Source organism: Prinia subflava, chromosome 33, assembly GCF_021018805.1.
Source record: "Prinia subflava isolate CZ2003 ecotype Zambia chromosome 33, Cam_Psub_1.2, whole genome shotgun sequence".
NCBI classification, from domain to species: Eukaryota; Metazoa; Chordata; class Aves; order Passeriformes; family Cisticolidae; genus Prinia; species Prinia subflava.
In genome coordinates, this window is record NC_086279.1 from 961,441 (window position 1) to 982,287 (window position 20,847).

Below are 20,847 nucleotides of genomic sequence, written 5' to 3' on the forward strand. Positions count from 1 at the left end.
GGTGTCCCCCTTGTCCCTAGATGTCCCCTTTGTCCCCAGGTGTCCCCGTTGTCTTCACACATCCCCCTTGTCCCCACACATCCCCTTTGGTCCCAGATGTCCCCCCTTGTCCCCACATGTCCCTGCTGTCCCCAGGTGTCCCCAGGTGTCCCCAGGATCCCCCCGGTGCCCCCAGGTGTCCCCAGGTGTCCCCAGGTACCTCCTCCTGGCCACGGTGGAGCTCAGGCGCACGGACACGGGCACAGGTGTCCCCTCCCTGATGGCCCCAGGTGTCCCCAGGTGTCCCCATTGCCCCCCGGTGTCCCCAGGTGTCCCCAGGTGCCCCCAGGTGTCCCCAGGTGTCCCCAGGTGTCCCCAGGTACCTCCTCCTGGCGCAGGTGGAGCTCAGGCACACGGACACGGGCACAGGTGTCCCCACTGTCCCCATTGTCCCCAGGTGTCCCCATTGCCCCCCAGTGTCCCCAGGTGTCCCCAGGTGTCCCCAGGTGTCCCCAGGTACCTCCTCCTGGCGCAGGTGGAGCTCAGGCGCACGGACACGGGCACAGGTGTCCCCTCCCTGATGGCCCTGAGGATGGTGGGCAGCGGCTCCAGCTCCTCCTGCGTGGCCTGCGGGGACACCGGGGGACATCAGGGGACATTACGGGGACAGTGAGGGGACACAGGGACACCGAGGGGACACCGGGGGGACATCAGGGGACATTACGGGGACACCACGGGGACATTGGGATGATATGGGGACATTACGAGGACACCAAGGGGACACCATGGGGACACCACAGATACACGGGGACATTATGGGGACACCACAGGGACATTCTGGGGACACCGTGGGGACACCATGGGGACATTGGGACGTTATGGGGAAGTTACGGGATACCATGGGGACATCAAAGGGACACCATGGGGACACCATGGGGACACTGCAAAGACACGGGGACACCATGGGGCCACCATGGGGACACCACGGATACACGGGGACATTATGGGGACACCACAGGGACATTCTGGGGACACAGGGACATTACGGGAACACCATGGGGACATTGGGACGTTATGGGGACACCGTGGGGACATTAAAGGGACGCCACAGGGACACCATGGGGACACCGCGGAGACACAGGGACACCATGGGGCCACCATGGGGACACTGCAAAGACACGGGGACACCATGGGGACACCGTGAGGACATGGGGACCTTATGGGAACACCATGGGGACATTGGGACATTATGGGGACACCGTGGGGACATTACGGGGACACCATAGGGACGTTACGGGGACACTGTGGGGACATTAAAGGGACACCATGGGGACACCGTGGGGACATGGGGACCTTATGGGAACACCATGGGGACATTGGGACATTATGGGGACACCGTGGGGACGTTGTGGGGACACTATGGGGACATTATGGGGACACCATGGGGACATTACAGGCAGAGAAGGAGGCGTTGGGGACAGACAGGTGGCAGTGGAGGTGGCGGTGTCACCTGGTCGAGGCCGGCGAAGATGTCACAGAGCAGCAGGTGCAGCGTGGCCAGCTCCAGCGCCAGGTCGGTGTCACCGCGGTGGCCGTCGGCGCCGGCGCCGGCCTCGGGCGCCGCCACGGCCGCCAGCAGCTCGGCCATGGTGGCCCAGTTGGCCTCCAGGAAGTCGTTCATGAAGGTCATGTAGGGCTCCTTGTCACCAAACCTGGGGGTCACCAGTGTGGTCTGGGGTCACCACTGTGGTCTGGGGTCACCACTGTGGTCTGGGGTCACCACTGTGGTCTGGGGTCAGCGCCATGGTCAGGGGTCGTGGGCGTGGGCTGGGGTCACCACCATGGTCTGGGGTGGTCATTGTGGGCAAGGGGTCACCACTGTGGTCAGGGGGTCACCACTGTGGTCAGGGGGGTCACCATTGTGGTCAGGGGGTCACCATTGTGGTCTGGGGTCACCACTGTGGTCAGGGGGTCACCACTGTGGTCAGGGGGTCACCAGTGTGGTCAGGGGGTCACCACTGTGGTCAGGGGGTCACCAGTGTGGTCAAGGGGTCACCACCGTGGTCTGGGATGGTCATCGTGGGCAAGGGGTCACCACTGTGGTCAGGGGGTCACCACCGTGGTCTGGGGTCACCACTGTGGTCTGGGGTGGTCATCGTGGGCAAAGGGTCACCACCGTGGTCTGGGGTCACCACCGTGGTCTGGGGTCACCACCGTGGTCTGGGGTCATCTTCATGGTCTGGGATGGTCATCGTGGGGAAGGGGTCACCACTGTGGTCTGGGGTCACCACTGTAGTCTGGGGGTCACCAAACCTGGGGGTCATCGTTGTGGTCAGGGAATCACCAGTGTGGTCAGGGGGTCACCAGTGTGGTCTGGGGTCACCACCATGGTCTGGGGTGGTCATCGTGGGCAAGGGGTCACCACTGTGGTCAGGGGGTCACCAGTGTGGTCTGGGGTCACCAGTGTGGTCTGGGGTCATCGTCGTGGTCAGGGGGTCACCAGTGTGGTCTGGGGGTCACCAGTGTGGTCAGGGGGTCACCACCATGGTCTGGGGTGGTCATCGTGGGCAAAGGGTCACCACCGTGGTCTGGGGTCACCACCGTGGTCTGGGGTCACCACCGTGGTCTGGGGTCATCTTCATGGTCTGGGATGGTCATCGTGGGGAAGGGGTCACCACTGTGGTCTGGGGGTCACCAAACCTGGGGGTCATCGTTGTGGTCAGGGAATTACCAGTGTGGTCAGGGGGGTCACCAGTGTGGTCTGGAGTCACCACCATGGTCTGGGGTGGTCATCGTGGGCAAGGGGTCACCACTGTGGTCAGGGGGTCACCACTGTGGTCAGGGGGTCACCAGTGTGGTCAAGGGGTCACCACCGTGGTCTGGGGTGGTCATCATGGTCAAGGGTCATTGTGGTTGGCAAGGGGTCACCATTGTGGTCTGGGGTCACCACTGTGGTCTGGGGTGGTCATCGTGGGCAAGGGGTCACTGCCGTGGTCAGAGGGTCACCACTGTGGTCTGGGGGTCACCACTGTGGTCAAGGGGTCACCACCATGGTCTGGGGTCATAGTCGTGGTCAGGGGGTCATCACCATGGTCTGGGGTCACCACTGTGGTCAGGGGGTCACCACCGTGGTCTGGGGTCACCACTGTGGTCTGGGGTGGTCATCATGGTCAAGGGTCATTGTGGTTGGCAAGGGGTCACCATTGTGGTCTGGGGTCACCACCATGGTCTGGGGTCATCGTCATGGTCAAGGGGTCACCACCGTGGTCTGGGGTCACCATTGTGGTCTGGGGTCACCACTGTGGTCAGGGGGTCACCAGTGTGGCCTGGGGTCACCACCATGGTCTGGGGTCATCATCATGGTCAAGGGGTCACCAATGTGGTCTGGGGTCACCACCATGGTCAAGGGGTCACCACTGTGATGCTTCAGGGACAACCCAAACTTGGGGACAACCCAACTTTCCCATGGCCTGTTGGGGGACACCCCAAACCTGAGGACACCCCAGACTTGGGGACACCCCAAACTTGGTGACAACCCAAACTTGGGGACAACCCAAACTTGGGGACAATCCAAACTTGGGAACCCACCCCGTGATGCCCCACAGAGCACAGACGTGACGTCCCCATGTCCCCATGTCCCCCATGGCCACCTACGTGGTGAAGTTGGCCAAGTTCTGGATGACCTTGGCCACCAGTGTGAGGACACCCCAAACTTGGGGACACCCCAGACTTGGTGACAACCCAACTGCCCCATGGCCTGTTGGGGACACCCCAAACCTGAGGACACCCCAAACTTGGGGACACCCCAAACCTGGGGACAACCCAAACTTGGTGACAACCCAAACTTGGTGACAACCCAACTGCCCCATGGCCTGTGGGGGACACCCCAGACTTGGGGACACCCCAAACTTGGGGACAACCCAAACTTGGGGACAACCCAAACTTGGGGACACCCCAAACTTGGGAACCCACCCCGTGATGCCCCACAGAGCACAGACGGGATGTCCCCATGTCCCCATGTCCCCATGTCCCCTGCGGCCACCTACGTGGTGAAGTTGGCCAAGTTCTGGATGACCTTGGCCACCAGCGTGAGGACACCCCAAACTTGGGGACAACCCAAACTTGGGGATAACCCAAACTTGGGGACACCCCAAACTTAGGGACACCCCAAACTTAGGGACACCCAACTGTCCCATGGCCTTTTGAGGACAACCCAAACTTGGGAACCCACCCCGTGATGCCCCACAGAGCACAGACGTGACGTCCCCATGTCCCCACGTCTCCCACGGCCACCTACGTGGTGAAGTTGGCCAAGTTCTGGATGACCTTGGCCACCAGTGTGAGGACACCCCAAACTTGGGGACACCCCAAACTTGGGGACACCCCAAACCTGGGGACAACCCAAACTTGGTGACAACCCAAACTTGGGGACAACCCAACTGCCCCATGGCCTGTGGGGGACACCCCAAACCTGAGGACACCCCAAACCTGGGGACAACCCAATCATGGGCACACCCCAAACTTGGTGGACACCCAACCTGCCCCATGACTCCCGACAGAGCACAGATGGGATGTCCCCATGTCCCCATGTCCCCATGTCCCCACGTCCCGCCAGTGGCCACCTACGTGGTGAAGTTGGCCAAGTTCTGGATGACCTGGCCACCAGCGTCAGGGTGCGGGCGGTGGCCTCGCCGGGGTACTCGGGGACGAGGCCGAAGAGGCTCGGGGACATGATGGCCGGGCACAGGAACCGCAGGAAGAGCGACGCCGACACCAAAACGCTGCCCCACGGCCGCCTTGCCCCGCGCCGCGCACTCCTCGCGCCACGCCGCGAACACCTCGCCCAGCTCGGCCGGGAAGGACCTGGGCAGGGGACACCGTGGTGGGGATTGGGGACATGGTGGGGTCACCACAGGGTGGTGGCACCGGTGGTGACTGTTGCTGTCTTTGTGCCCATATTTGTCCCTAGGTCCATCCTGATGTCCATCCTGATGTCCATTCTCATTCCTGTCCCCAAACTTGTCCCCAGGTCCACCCTGATGTCCATCCTGATGTCCATCCTGATGTCCACTCTCATTCCTGTCCCCAAACCTGTCCCCAGGTCCATCCTGATGTCCATCCCCATCCTTGTCCCCCACTCTTGTCCCCAAACTTGTCCCCAAGTCCATCCTGATGTCCATCCTGATGTCCATCTTCATCCCTGCCCCCAGATTTGTCCCCAGGTCCATCCCCGTGTCCATCCACATCCTTGTCCCCCACTATTGTCCCCAAACTTCTCCCCAAGTCCACCCTGATGTCCATCCTGATGTCCATTCTCATTCCTGTCCCCAAACTTGTCCCCAGGTCCACCCTGATGTCCACCCTGATGTCCATCCTGATGTCCATCCTGATGTCCATCTTCATCCCTGTCCCCAAACTTGTCCCCAAATCCATCCTGGCACCCACCCCTCGATGGTGACCGTCCCCAACCCCACCCCCGGTGCCCATCCCGTGCCAGCGCCCGTCCTGTCCCCGATCCCACCCCAGACCCTTCCCATGTCCCTGGTGCCACCCCCCGGTGCCACTCCCGGTGTCCCCCCGGTGTCCCCCTGGTGTCCCCAATCCCACCCCAGGCTCCTCCCAGGTCCCTGGTGCCACCCCCCAGTGCCACCCCCGGTGTCTCCCCCGGTGTCCCCGATCCACCCCAGGCTCCTCCCATGTCCCCTGGTGCCACTCCCAGTGCCACCCCCCAGTGCCACCCCCGGTGCCACCCGCCGGTGCCACCCCTGGTGTCCCAGATCCCACCCCAGGCTCCTCCCAGGTCCACGGTGCCACCCCTGGTGTCCCCTCAGTGTCCCCCTGGTGTCCCCAATCCCACCCCAGGCTCCTCCCAGGTCCCCGGTGCCACCACCCTGGTGCCACCCCCGGTGTCCCCCTGGTGTCCCCAATCCCACCCCAGACTCCTCTTTTGTCCCCAGTGCCACTTCCCAGTGTCCCCCCTGGTGCCACCCCCTGGTGTTACCCCCCCGGTGTCACCCCCGGTGTCCCCCAGTGCCACCCCAGTGCCACCCCCTGGTGTCCCCCCGGCGTCCCCGCGGTGTCCCCGCGGTGTCCCTCACTCGCAGCCGTCGGCGATGCGCCGCAGCGTCTCCTGGCACACCTGGCGCAGGTGCTGCCGGTGCTCCGCCAGCTCCAGCCCCGAGCACCTGCTGGGGTCCACCTCGGAGCTCTGCTGGGAGCTGCAGAGCCGGGCCACCACCCTCCCCTGGGGACAAGGACAGCCCATGAGGGGACAGAGCTGGGCCACCACCTCCCCTGGGGACAGGGGACAGCCCGTGAGGGGACAGAGCTGGACCACCACATCCCCTGGGGACAGGGGACAGCCCGTGAGGGGACAGAGCTGGGCCACCACCTCCCCTGGGGACAAGGACAGCCCATGAGGGGACAGAGCTGGACCACCACCTCCCCTGGGGACAGGGGACAGCCCGTGAGGGGACAGAGCTGGGCCACCACCTCCCCTGGGGACAAGGGACAGCCCGTGAGGGGACAGAGGGGTCACTGCTATCTCCCCTGGGGACAGGGGACAGAGGGGTCACCACCACCTCCCCTGGGGACAGGGGACAGAGGGGTCACCGCCATCTCCCCTGGGGACAGGGGATAGAGGGGTCACCACCACCTCCCCTGGGGACAGGGGACAGGGGACAGCCCGTGAGGGGGACCCAGGGGTCACCACCACCTCCCCTGGGGACAGGGGACAGCCTGTGAGGGGACAGAGGGGTCACCAGGACAAGGATGGGACAGGAGGAACCCACACCATGTCCCATGGGTGGCCAGCAGTGTCCCACAGCCCAGGAGGGGACACAGGGGTCACCCACCACGTCCCCATGGGTGGTCAGGGGTCCCACCCACGGTGTCCCTCACACCGCCACCCCCAGGGATGTCCCCTCGTGTCCCCTCCACGTACCCAGCGTGTCCTGCAGGTACTCTGGCCCCCACCAGCTTCATGTACTCGTCGATGGCCTTGGTGGCCAAGGTGTTCTCACGGAAGATCAGCGCCTCGTGGTCGTCAAAGCGGTCGAGCTCGGGCCACGCCCAGGTCGGTCAGGAAGGACTGCGGGGACGTGGGGGGGGAGGGTTTGGTGGCATGAAGGGGTCGGTGGCACCGGTGACACCAAAATGGCCGAGTGGAGCCGTGGTGGAGCTCCTGGCGTTCTTCTGGGTTGTGTTTTTCGTGGCTACGGTTCTGTCGCGACTCATCCAACCCAACTCAACTCAACTCAACTCAACCCAACCCAACTCAACCCAACCCAACCCAACCCAACCCAACCCAACTCAACCCAACGCAACCCAACTCAACTCTAGCCAATCCAACCCAACCCAACCCAACTCAACTAAAACCCAACCCAACTCAACTCAAGCCAATCCAACCCAACCCAACCCAACTCAACCCAACCCAACTCAACCCAACCGAACCCAACTCAACCCAACTCAACCCAACTCACCCAACCCAACTCACCCAACCCAACTCAACCCAACCCAACCCAACCAACCAACCCAACCCAACTCAACCCAACCCAACCAACCCAACCCAACCAAACCCAACCCAACCAAACCCAACCCAACTCAACCCAACTCAACCCAACCCAACCCAACCTCAACCCAACCCAACCCAACTCAACCCAACCCAACTCTTCCATCCCATCCCAACCAATCCCATCAATCCCAATCCCAACTCAACCCAACCCACCAATCCCAACCCAATCCAATCCAGTCCAATCCAACCCAACCCACCCCACCCCCCGTACCAACCCCCCTCCCACCTTGGCCTTGCCGGTGCTCTTGCAGCACCCGCACCAAAGCCCCGGCCAGCTCCTCCTTGTGCCGCGCGGCGATGGCCGGCTCCAGGCGCCGCACAGCTCCCGGTAGTGGAAGGTGATGAACTCGGCCAGCTCCTTGTAGCGCACGATGGGCAGCACCCTCACCTCGCGGTAGCGCCCGCGCAGCCGCACCGCCGGCGCCTGGTCACCGGCACCGACACCGGCGCCGCTGAGCGTGTACCAACGCTCCAGGGGCTGCCGCGCCGCCGCCAGCTCGGCCAGCGGATGGTGACGGCGGCCACCGGCTGGCCGGGGTGGTCGTCGCGGCACAGGGCGACGGTGAGGGCGCGCGCCGGGGGCAGGGTGGGCAGCTGGAAGAGCTCTCCCCAGAAGAGTTGGCCGTCGGCGCCGGACGGTTTGGCAGAGGTGCGGGCGAAGACGGCGCCGTCCAGCTGGAGGTGGCAGCGAAGGCGGCGGCGCGGCGGGAGGTGGCGTCCCTCGTAGACCCAGAGGGACAGGGACAGCTCCAGGCGCTCGCAGTTGTCCTGGTGGGGCAGGTTGGGTTGGGTTGGGTTGGGTTGGGTTGGGTTGGGTTGGGTTGGGTTGAGTTGGGTTGGGTTTGGTTGAGTTGGGTTGGGTTGGGTTGAGTTGGGGTTGGGTTGGGTTTGGTTGGGTTGGGTTGGGTTGGGTTGAGTTGAGTTGGGTTGAGTTGGGTTGAGTTGAGTTGGGTTGGGTTTGGTTGGGTTTGGTTGGGTTGGGTTGGGTTTGGTTGAGTTGAGTTGAGTTGGGTTGTGTTGGGTTGAGTTGGGTTGGGTTGGGTTGAGTTGGGTTGGGTTGGGTTTGGTTTAGTTGGGTTTGGTTGGGTTGGGTTGGGTTTGGTTTAGTTGGGTTTGGTTGGGTTGGGTTGGGTTGGGTTTTGGTTGGGTTGGGTTGGGTTTGGTTGAGTTGGGTTGGGTTGGGTTTGGTTGAGTTGGGTTGGGTTGGGTTTGGTTGAGTTGGTGGGTTGGGTTGGGTTGGGTTGGGTTGGGTTTTGGTTGAGTTGGGTTGGGTTGAGTTGGGTTGGGTTGGGTTGGGTTGGGTTGGGTTGAGTTGGGTTGGGTTGGGTTGGGTTGGGTTGGGTGGGTTGAGCTGGTTGGGTTGGGTTGGGTTGGGTTGGGTTTGGTTGGGTTGGGTTTGGTTGGGTTGGGTTGGGTTGGGTTGGGTTGGGTTGGGTTGGGTTGGGTTGAGTTGGTTGGATGGACAAAGGGGACCAAGAGGACCAAGGGGACAAAGGGGACAAAGGGACAAGGGGAGATTTGAGATGGGGCCAGGGAATTCTGAGAGGGGAGGTGGGGCTGGGGACAGGAGGGGATGTGGGGACACACGGAGGGGACAGGAAGGGCCACGGGGACAGGAGGGGGACATGGGGACACATGGAGGGGACACAAGGAGGGGACAAGGAGGGGACAGGAAAGGCCACAGGGCCAGGAGGGGATGTGGGGCACTTCGTGCCTCAGTTTCCCCAAGGACACCCCAAGGACAGGAGAGCCCAATGAGGGCGCTGGAGGTGGCAGGGTGTCCCTGAGGGTGTTCCCAGGATGTCCCCGGGGTGTCCCCGAGGTGTCCCCGAGGTGTCCCCAGGGTGTCCCCGGGGTGTCCCACCTTGTTGGGCCGGGCCGTCCGGCGCAGCTCCTCGATCCAGCGGTCGCGCTCGTCCAGGGAGGCGCAGCCGAAGGAGCGGCTGCCGTCGGCCGTGATCACCTGAGGGGACAGCGGGGGTGGCGGGGCAGTGAGGGGACAGCGGGGGTGACAGGGACAGTCAGGGGACAGCAAGGAGAAAGGGACAGCAAGGGGACAGCAAGGGGACAGCAGGGGTGGCGGGGACAGTCAGGGGACAGGGACAGCGAGGGGACAGCGAGGGGACAGCTGGGGTGACAGGGACAGTGAGGGGAGAGCTGGAGTGACAGGGACACTGAGGGTGATGGGAACAGCGAGGGGACAGGGACAGCGAGGGGACAGGGGACAGTGAGGGGACAGTGAGGGGACAGCTGGGGTGACAGGGACAGCGAGGTGACAGGGGACAGGGAGGGGACAGGGACAGCGAGGCGACAGGGGACAGTGAGGGTGACAGGGGACAGTGAGGGGACAGCCAGAGTGATAGGGACAGTGAGGGTGACAGGGGACAGTGAGGGGACAGCGAGGGGACAGCTGGGGTGAAGGGGACAGCCAGGGGAGAGGGACAGCAAGGGGACGGGGACAGTGAGGGGACAGATGGGGTGACAGGGACAGCGAGGGGACAGCCAGAGTGATAGGGACAGTGAGGGTGACAGGGGACAGTGAGGGTGACAGGGGACACTGTTTCTGGGGTCCAGATGCCACCCCAGGACCCCCAGGTGCCCCCCAGCCCCGTACCTGGAAGCAGAACCTGTCCCCCACCACGCTGCCGTGCACGGGCCGGACGATGACGTTGTCACCAGTGAGGTCCAGTTCGGGTGGTGGCACCAGGGACTCGCCGGAACCGCTGCGGCTGGGGACCCTGAGGGGACAGCAGTGTCACCAGGACCCCAAAAAGGGGACAGGAGTGGCACTGGGACACCAAAAAAGGACCCTGAGGGGACAGCAGTGTCACCGGGACCCCAAAAAGGGACCCTGAGGGGACAGGAATGTCACCAAGACCCCAAAAAGGGACCCTGAGGGGACAGCAGTGTCACCAGGACCCCAAAAAGGGGACAGGAGTGACACTGGGACACCAAAAAAGGGGACAGGGGTGGCACTGAGACACCAGAAAAGGACCCTGAGGGGACAGCAGTGTCACCAAGACCCCAAAAAGGGACCCTGAGGGGACAGCAGTGTCACCAGGACCCCAAAAAGGGGACAGGAGTGTCACCAAGACCCCAAAAAAGGGGACAGGAGTGTCACTGGGACACTAAAAAGGGACCCTGAGGGGACAGCAGTGTCACCAGGACCACAAAAAGGGACCCTGAGGGGACAGCAGTGTCACCAGGACCCCAAAAAGGGGACAGGCGTGTCACCAAGACCCCCAACAGGGACAGCAGTGTCACTGCCACCCCCTCCCCCCGGGCTGTCCCCTACCTGTCACCGTCGGGCACCGCCACCACCGCGTCACTTTTGGTGCCACCGCGACTTCGCCTGTCCCGGAGGAGCCTCTTCCACAGGAGCCCCTGGGGACAGGGACAGGGATGGGGACAGGGACAGAGACAGGGAGGGGACAGGGACAGGGACAGGGATGGGGACAGGGACAGAGACAGGGAGGGGACAGGGACAGGGACAGGGATGGGGACAGGGACAGGGATGGGGACAGGGACAGGGACACAGGGACAGGGACTGGGACAGGGACAGGGACACAGGGACAGGGCCAGGTCCCACCTTGACGTTGCTGAACTGGGAGCTCGGGGGGGTCTCATTTTCGGGGCTCCTGGTGACCCCCTCGGAGGTGGCACTGCCAGCGCGGGTCCTGCTCCGCCACGGGCCCTGGGGACACCGCGGGGACACGAGGGTGACACCCCCAGGGGACACGAGGTGACACCCCGAGGGGACAGGAGCTGCCACCCTGCCACCCCCAGGGGACACGAGGTGTCACCCTGCCACCCCCAGGGGACACCGTTGGGGCAGGAGGTGACACTCTGCCACCCCCAGGGGACAGGAAGTGACGCCCTGCCACCCCAGGGGACACCAAAGGTTCAGAAGGTGACACCCTGCCACCCCCAGGGGACACGGGGTGTCACCCTGCCACCCCCTTGGGGACACATGCCACCTGTCACCCCCCAGGGGACAGGAGGTGACACCCAGGGGACAGGAGGTGACAACATGCCACCCCCAGGGGACACGAGGTGCCACCCTGCCACCCCAGGGGACACCAAAGGGTCAGGAGGTGACACCCCCAGGGGCCACAGGGTGCGACCCTGCCACCCCCAGGGGACTGCCACCCCCTTGGGGACATGGCAGGGTCGGGAGGTGTCACCCTGCCACCCCCAGGGGACACCGCCAATGTCCCCACTCACCTCCTCGTCCCTGCCCAGTGGCACCAGGCGTCCGTCCACCAGCGAGAACTGGGACACGTCCCACACGGTGGCATCGGGTGGCAGCGGCGCCACCGGCAGCGGGGACGTCCCTGAGGGTGGCACTGAGGGGACAGAGCGGAGTGTGGGTGCCCATGGTGTCACTTGTCACCCTTGGGGGGGAGGGTGGCCCGGCCGTGCCACCAGGGGTGCCGGGAGGAGGTGGCCATGGAGGTGCCACCAAGGGTGAGGTGACATTAAGGGACACGCGACCATGGAGATGCCACCATGATTGAGGTGACACTAAGGGACATGCAACCATGGAGGTGCCACCAAGGGTGAGGTGACATCAAGGGACACATGGTCATGGAGGTGGCACCAGGGGTGAGGTGACATTAATGGGCATGTGGCCATGGAGGTGCCACCATGACTGAGGTGACATCAAGTGACACATGACCACGGAGGTGCCACCACAATTGTGGCAGTGCCAGGGGACACATGGCCATGGAGGTGCCACCAAGGCTGAGGTGACATTAAGGGACACATCACCACAGAGGTGCCAACATGAGTGTGGTGACACCAAGGGACACGTGACCATGGAGGTGCCACCAAGGGTGAGGTGACACCAAGGGACACACGGCCATGGAGGTGCCATCGGGTGAGGTGACACCAGGGCACAGGTGGCCACAGAGGTGCCACCATGATTGAGGTGACATCAAGTGACACACGGCCATGGAGATGCCACCATGATTGAGGTGACATTAAGGGACACACGGCCATGGAGGTGCCACCATGACTGAGGTGACATCAAGGGACAAATATCCATGGAGATGCCACCATGAGGGAGGTGACACCAAGAGACACATGACCACGGAGGTGCCACCAAGGCTGAGGTGACATTAAGGGACACATGACCACAGAGGTGCCAACATGAGTGTGGTGACACCAAGGGACACACGGCCATGGAGGTGCCATCAGGGGTGAGGTGACACCAAGGGACACGTGACCATGGAGGTGCCACCAAGGGTGCCAGGATGGGGGTCAGGTGGCCATGGAGGTGCCACCATGAGGGAGATGCCACCAAGGGTGTGGTGACACCAAGGCACACACAAACCCAGAGGTGCCACCGCCATCCCAGCAGGGCGGGCGTGACGGTGACGGTGACAGGCCACGCGCGGGGACAAGCCCGGGTGGCCCCGTGCCAGCCCCGTGGGTGGCCCTGCCGGTGCCGAGCCGGTTTGGCCGGGTCCCGGTGCCGGCGCCGCGGGGCCTGGCCCGGAGCCACCGTCAGCGCCAGCGCCGGCGCCGGGACAGGCGGGGACGGGTGGGGATGGGAGAGGGACAGAGGGGACCCGGGGGGGTTGTGAGAGGGGACCCCAAAATTCAGCACCCCAAAATTTGGCACCCCAAAATTCGGCACCCCAAAATTCAACTCCCCAAAATTCATCACCCTATGAGCACCCGCAAAATTCGGCATCCCAAAATTCATCAGGCCCCACCCATCAGCACCCCAAAATTCTGCACCCCAAAATTCAGCACCCCAAAATTTGGCACCCCAAAATTTGGCACCCCAAAATTCAGCACCCCATGAGCACCCCGAAATTCAGCACCCCAAAATTCGGCACCCCAAAATTCGGCACCCCAAAATTCATCAGGCCCCACCCATCAGCACCCCAAAATTCGGCACCTTGAAATCCAGCACCCCAAAATTCGGCACCCCAAAATTCGGCACCCCAAAATTCAGCACCCTATGAGCAACCCGAAATTCAGCACCCCAAAATTCGGCACCCCAAAATTCGGCACCCCAAAATTCAGCACCCTATGAGCACCCCAAAATTCAGCACCCCAAAATTCGGCACCCCAAAATTCAGCACCCCAAAATTCGGCACCCCAAAATTCAGCACCCCAAAATTTGGCACCCCAAAATTCATCAGGCCCCACCCATCAGCACCCCAAATTTCGGCACCTTGAAATTCTGCACCCCAAAATTCGGCACCCCAAAATTCAGCTCCCTATGAGCACCCCAAAAATTCGGCACTCCAAAATTCATCACCCCAAAATTCAGCACCCCATAAGCCACCAGCACCCCAAAATTCAACTCCCCAAAATTCATCACACTATGAGCACCCGCAAAATTCAGCATCCCAAAATTCATCAGGCCCCACCCATCAGCACCCCAAAATTCTGCACCCCAAAATTCTGCACCCCAAAATTCAGCACCCTATGAGCACCCCAAAATTCAGCACCCCTTAAACCCATTATCACCCCCAAATCCACTCAAAACCCTTTAAACAACCCAAATCCACCCCGAAACTTCATAATCACCCCCAAATCTACCCCAAGACCTCATAAACACCCCAGAATCCATCCCATAACCCTTTAAACACCCTAAAATCCATCACCCCACCCCATAAACACCCCAAAATCCACCCCATAACCCCATGAACACCCCAAAATCCACACTACAACCCCATAATCACCCCCAAACCCACCCCATAACCCCTTAAACACCCTAAACCCCATTAACACCCCAACCCTAAATCCACTCCCCACCCCCAAACCCACCCCAAAACCCCCCAAAATCCCATAAACACCCCAAAATCCACCCCATAATGCCATGAACACCCCAAAATCCACACTACAACCCCATAATCACCCCCAAACCCACCCCAAACCTCCCCCAAACCCTATAACCACCCCCAAACCCACCCCAAAACCCCATAAACACCCCCAAACCTACCCCATAATCCCATAAACACCCCAAAATCGTCACCCCCACCCCCAAACCGACCCCACAACCCCATAAAGACCCCAAAATCCGTCACCCCAACCCCAAATCCACCCCAAAACCCCATAACCACCCCCAAACCCACCCTAAACCCCCATAAACACCCCAGAATCCATCCCATAACCACGAAATACACCCCATAAACCCACCCCACAACCCCCCAAGACCCCATAATCACCCCCAAACCCACCCACAACCCCCAAACCCTATAATCACCCCCAAACCCATCCCAAATCCCCCCAAAACCCCATAACCACCCCCAAAATCCACCCCACAACCCCCCAAAATCCCATAAACACCCCCAAACCCACCCCATAACCCCACAAACACCCCAAAATCGTCACCCCCACCCCCAAACCGACCCCACAACCCCATAAAGACCCCAAAATCCATCACCCCAACCCCAAATCCACCCCAAAAAACCTCATAAACACCCCAAAATCCACCCCATAATGCCATGAACACCCCCAAATCTACCCCAAATCCCCATAAACACCCCAAAATCGTCACCCCCCACCCGCAAACCGACCCTACAACCCCATAAACACCCCTAAACCCACCCCAAACCCACCCCAAAACCTCATAAACACCCCCAAACCCACCCCATAACCACGAAATCCACCCCCAAACCCACCCCACAACCCCCCAAGACCCCATAACCACCCCCAAACCCACCCCAAAACCCCTATAACCACCCCCAAAACCACCCCACAACCCCCCAAAATCCCATAAACACCCCCAAACCCCCCACAACCCCATAAACACCCCAAAATCGTCACCCCCACCCCCAAACCGACCCCACAACCCCCCCAAAACCCCATAACGACCCCCAAACCCACCCCACAACCCCCCCAAAACCCCATAAACACCCCCAAACCCACCCCACAACTCCCTCAAAACCCCCCAAAACCCCATAAACACCCCCAAACTCCCCCAAAACCCCCCAAATCCCCCCAAAACCCCACCCCGTCCCCTCCCTCACCTGTCCCCTCCTGCTCCGCCCGCGCTCCGCTGTCGCCGTGTCCCCTCCTCCTGCCCACGGAGCGCAGGTACCGCTGCAGGGGGGGTGGCCTCGTCCCCTCGTGTCCCCTGCTGTCCCCAGCACCCTTGGGCGCCTTGGAAGGGGCCGAGAACGCCCTCTGGAAGAGCGAGCGGCGCGCGGCGGCCTTGGGGACCCCCGTGTCACCCCCAGTGTCACCCCCAGTGTCGCCCCCCGGGTGGGGGTGGCTGTAGGAGCGTTTCCAGCCCTGCAGCCGAGCCCAGCGCCGGCTCCCCGGGGACCCCCCGATCCTTTCGGGGTCCCCTCCCGGGGGGGTCGTGAGCCACTTGTAGGTCTTGAGGAGGGTCGGGGGGTCGGGGGTGGTCGGGGGGGGCTTCCACCTCCATCTGTGGGGGGGGGAGAGGGTGAGTTTGGGGGGGTTCAGGGGGTGGGGGGAGTCATTTTTGGGGGTTGGATTTGGGGTGGGTGAGGTGGGGAATTCATTTTGGGGGGTTCAGGGATTGGATTTGGGGTGGATTTGGGGGTGATGGGGTGGGAGGACCCCCACTCCCAAAGTTTGGGGGGGGTCAGGGGGTGGGTTTGGGGGTGGTGGGGTGGGAGGAGTTGAGTTTGGGGGGTTCAGGGGTGGATTTGGGGTGGGGGGAGTCGTTTTGGGGGTTGGATTTGGGGTGGGTGAGGTGGGGAATTCATTTGGGGGGGTTTGGGGGTGGGGGGAGGAATTTTGGGGGGTTCAGGGGTTGGATTTGGGGGTGGTGGGGTGGGAGGAGTTGAGTTTGGGGGGGTTTAGGGGGTGGATTTGGGGTGGGGGGAATCGTTTTGGGGGTTGGATTTGGGGTTGTGGGGTAGGGGGAGTCATTTTGGGGGGGTCAGGGGTTGGATTTGGGGTGGATTTGGGGGCGGTGGGGATGGGGGAGTTGAGTTTGGGGGTCCAGGGGCTGGATTTGAGGTGGGGGGTTCATTTTGGGAATTGGATTTGGGGTTAGGGGCATGGGGGGTGAGTAATTTTGGGGGGTTCAGGGGTTGGATTTGGGGGTGGTGGGGTGGGAGAAATTGAGTTTGGGGGGTTCAGGGGGTGGGTTTGGGGTGAGGGGAGTAATTTTTGGGGGTTGGATTTGGGGTGGGGAATTCATTTTGGGGGGTTTGGGGGTGGAGGGAGTCGAGTTTGGGGGGTTCAGGGATTGGATTTGGGGGTGGTGGGGTGGGAGGAGTTGAGTTTGGGGGGGTTCAGGGGGTGGGTTTGGGGTGGGGGGAGTCATTTTTGGGGGTTGGATTTGGGGTGGGTGAGGTGGGGGATGCATTTTGGGGGGTTTGGGGTGGGGGGAGTCACTTTGGGGGGTTGGATTTGGGGTGGGTAATTCATTTGGGGGGGTTTGGGGGTGGGGGGAGTAATTTTGGAGGGTTCAGGGGTTGGATTTGGGGGCGGTGGGATGGGGGGAGTCGAATTTGGGGGGTTCAGGGATTGGATTTGGGGTGGATTTGGGGGTGGTGGGATGGGGGGAGTAATTTTGGGGGGTTCAGGGGGTTGGATTTGGGGCGGTGGGATTGGGGGATGCATTTTGGGGGGTTTGGGAGTGCGGGGAGTAATTTTGGGGAGGTCCGGGGGTTGGATTTGGGGGTGGTCGTGGGGGAAGGGGACACCCCCAACAGGGCATCCCCTCCTTGAAGGGTCCCAATTTGTGGGGTCCCCAATCCCCGAGGTGACCCTGCCCACCCAGGGGACAGAGGGACAGAGGGACAGGGGGACAGGGGGACAGGGGGATAGACGGACAGGGGAGAGGGGGACAGGGGGACAGGGACAGAGGGACAGGGGGACAGAGGGACAGAGTGACAGGGGAGAGGGGGACAGGGGGACAGAGGAGAGGGGGACAGGGGACAGGGGCACAGAGTGACAGGGGGACAAGGTGCCAGGCTGCCAGGGGGACAGAGGGACACAGTGACAGGGGGACAGAGGGGCTGAGGGACAGAGTGACAGGGAAGGGACAGGGGAGAGGGGGACAGAGGGACAGGGGAGAGGGGGACAGAGGGACAGGGACAGAGGGACAGAGTGACAGAGCGACAGAGTGACAGAGTGACAGGGGGACACAGTGACAGAGGGACAGTGGGACAGAGTGACAGAATGACAGGGGGACAGACGGACAGGGGGACAGACTGACAGGGGGACAGACGGACAGACGGACAGGGGGACAGGGGGACAGACTGACAGGTGCCCCGCCACCCCCGCGCCCCGGGCGCAGGCGGCACCGGAGGCGTTTCCGTCGCGCCCCGACCGCGCTTCCCCTCCCCCACCCCCCCTCCCGCTCCTGTCACCTCTTGGGGACACCCCTGACCCCACCCCCCCCTTGTCCCTCTGTCACCCTGGGGTGCCCCTCACCTCTCCGTGCCACCCCCCGAGGCGCCACCCCGCGCCAATTCTTTGTCACCACCACCCTCCAATTTGTCACCAGCGTCCCAAAACGCGCGCGCGGGGTGGGGGGGGCGGGGTGCCCCACATCCTACCGGGGGGGGGGGGGAGGTGACAAAATTTTTGGGGACCCCCCCCCAGGGGCCACTTCCAGGATGCTGCGCCACCCCCCCCCCCCCTCCGAGGGGACTTTGGGGACTGTCCCCTCCCGTCTGTCCCCAAAAATCGGTGCCCCCCCCCACCACCACCCACCCGCGGTACCTCCGCTGCTGCCGCGCCCGCGCTCGGCTCCGGTTCCTGTGGCGGCTTCCCCCATGTGACCGGGCTGGAGTTTCAGTCACACCCTCACCTCTTCCTCCTCCTCCTCCTCCTCCTCACCGAGGTGATGCCGCCTCTCCCGCCGGTGACACCGCGGGGACACCGCGGGTCGCCCCCTCCGAGGGGCTGCGGGGTGGCGGTGGCTCCTGGAGTCCCCTCCCCTTGATGGGGGTGGGGGATGCTGCGGTGAGAATTTGGGGGGGTGGGCGCTCGTTTTGGGGGTCCCCAGGGTGGGTGGTGAAGTCCCCGCCTGTCGCTGTAAAGTCACATCAAGTCCGTGCCTCAGTTTCCCTCTCGCTCTGCAGGGAGCACCAGGAGGGGACGTTGGGGAATTGGGTTTATTTTGGGGGGTTTGGGGGCTACTGGGATGGACTGGGGGACCAGTGGGGTGGGCCAGTGAGGTGGGCAGGTTGGTGGTCAGCTGGGCTGGGGGCTGACCAGGCTGGGGGGCTGCAGGGCCAGGGGCTGTCCAGACCAGTGTCCAACTGGGATCCATGGTCCGGTGTCCATCCAGACCAGTGTCCATCCAGACCAGTGTCCAGCTGGGATCCATGGTCCAGTGTCCATCCAGACCAGTGTCCATCCAGACCAGTGTCCAGCTGGGATCCGTGGTCTGGTGTCCATCCAGACCAGTGTCCAGCTGGGATCCATGGTCTGGTGTCCATCCAGACCAGTGTCCAGCTGGGATCCATGGTCTGGTGTCCATCCAGACCAGTGTCCAGCTGGGATCCATGGTCTGGTGTCCATCCAGACCAGTGTCCAGCTGGGATCCATGGTCTGGTGTCCATCCAGACCAGTGTCCAGCTGGGATCCATGGTCTGGTGTCCATCCAGACCAGTGTCCAGCTGGGATCCATGGTCTGGTGTCCATCCAGACCAGTGTCCAGCTGGGATCCATGGTCTGGTGTCCATCCAGACCAGTGTCCAGCTGGGATCCATGGTCTGGTGTCCATCCAGACCAGTGTCCAGCTGAGATCCATGGTCCAGTGTCCATCCAGACCAGTGTCCAGCTGGGATCCATGGTCTGGTGTCCATCCAGAGTGGGATCCATGGTCCGGTGTCCATCCAGACCAGTGTCCAGCTGGGATCCATGGTCTGGTGTCCATCCAGACCAGTGTCCATCCAGACCAGTGTCCAGCTGGGGTCTATGGTCTGGTGTCCATCCAGACCAGTGTCCATCCAGACCAGTGTCCAGCTGGGATCCATGGTCCAGTGTCCATCCAGACCAGTGTCCATCCAGACCAGTGTCCAGCTGGGATCCATGGTCTGGTGTCCATCCAGACCAGTGTCCATCCAGACCAGTGTCCAGCTGGGATCCATGGTCCAGTGTCCATCCAGACCAGTGTCCAGCTGGGATCCATGGTCTGGTGTCCATCCAGACCAGTGTCCATCCAGACCAGTGTCCAGCTGGGATCCATGGTCTGGTGTCCATCCAGACCAGTGTCCAGCTGGGATCCATGGTCCAGTGTCCATCCAGACCAGTGTCCAGCTGGGATCCATGGTCTGGTGTCCATCCAGACCAGTGTCCAGCTGGGATCCATGGTCTGGTGTCCATCCAGACCAGTGTCCAGCTGGGGTCCATGGTCTGGTGTCCAACCTCTCCTTGTCCCCATCCATCCCAGGCTGCCCAGCTGGAGCTGCCCCTCACTCCAGAGTGGACAAGACCCACGTCCCCCATGTCCCCACCCATGTCACCATCCATGTCCCTGTGTTCCAATGTCCCCACTGATGTCCATGTCCCCCATGTCCCCATCCATGTCCGTGTCCCCCATGTCCCCATCCATGTCTATGTCCACCCATGGCCCCATCCACGTCCCTGATGTCCCCATCCATGTCCATGTCCGCTCATGGCACCATCCATGTCCATGTCCCCAATGTCCCCATCCAGGTGTATGTCCCCATCCATGTCACCAATGTCCACATCCCCATCCGTGTCGCCGATGTCCCCATCCATGTCCATGTCCACCCATGTCCCCCATGTCCACATCCCCGATGTCCCCATCCATGTCCCTGTGACCCCATGGCCCCAGCCACGTCCGTGTCCCCATCCATGTCCCCAGTGTCCCCAGCCATATCTGTGTCCCCATTCATGTTCTCCATGTCCCCACTCATGTTCATGTCCACCCATGTCCCCAGCCATATCTGTGTCCCCATGCATGACCCCAATGTCCCCATCCATGTCCATGTCCACCAATGTCCCCATCCATGTCCGTGGCCCCATCCATGTCCCTGATGTCCCCATCCACATCCATGTCCACCCATGGCCCCCCCATGTCTGTGTCCCCATTCATGTCCCCAATGTCCCCACCTGTGGCCATGTCCACCCATGGCCCCATCCATGTCCATGTCCCCCATGTCCCCATCCATGTCCATGTCCCCATCCATGACCCCAATGTCCCCACCTGTGGCCATGTCCACCCATGGCCCCATCCATGTCCATGACCCCAATGTCCCCATCCATGTCCCCCATGTCCCCATCCATGTCCGTGTCCCCATCCACGTCCCCGATGTCCCCACCGGTGGACATGTCCCCCATGACCCCACCCATGCCATTCTCATCCCCATGTA

The 20,847-nt window shown here is 62.3% G+C and overlaps 1 protein-coding gene across 1 annotated transcript in view; it reads right to left on the reverse strand.

Annotated features, from left to right (window-relative positions):
- The window catches only part of RASAL3 (RAS protein activator like 3), a 23,356-nt gene extending 2,541 nt beyond the window's left edge, over positions 1–20,815 (reverse strand). The window contains 21 exon segments of the mRNA XM_063420833.1: positions 500–606; positions 1,490–1,691; positions 4,277–4,324; positions 4,653–4,756; positions 4,758–4,842; positions 6,078–6,218; positions 6,919–6,941; positions 6,943–7,041; positions 7,043–7,069; positions 7,779–7,796; positions 7,798–7,868; positions 7,871–8,062; positions 8,065–8,320; positions 9,417–9,515; positions 10,167–10,290; positions 10,848–10,936; positions 11,142–11,246; positions 11,777–11,898; positions 15,544–15,947; positions 18,312–18,461; positions 20,682–20,815. Coding sequence (XP_063276903.1) covers positions 500–606; positions 1,490–1,691; positions 4,277–4,324; positions 4,653–4,756; positions 4,758–4,842; positions 6,078–6,218; positions 6,919–6,941; positions 6,943–7,041; positions 7,043–7,069; positions 7,779–7,796; positions 7,798–7,868; positions 7,871–8,062; positions 8,065–8,320; positions 9,417–9,515; positions 10,167–10,290; positions 10,848–10,936; positions 11,142–11,246; positions 11,777–11,898; positions 15,544–15,947; positions 18,312–18,461; positions 20,682–20,815 — 2,600 coding nt within the window.
- Between the last annotated feature and the right edge of the window lie 32 nt (positions 20,816–20,847).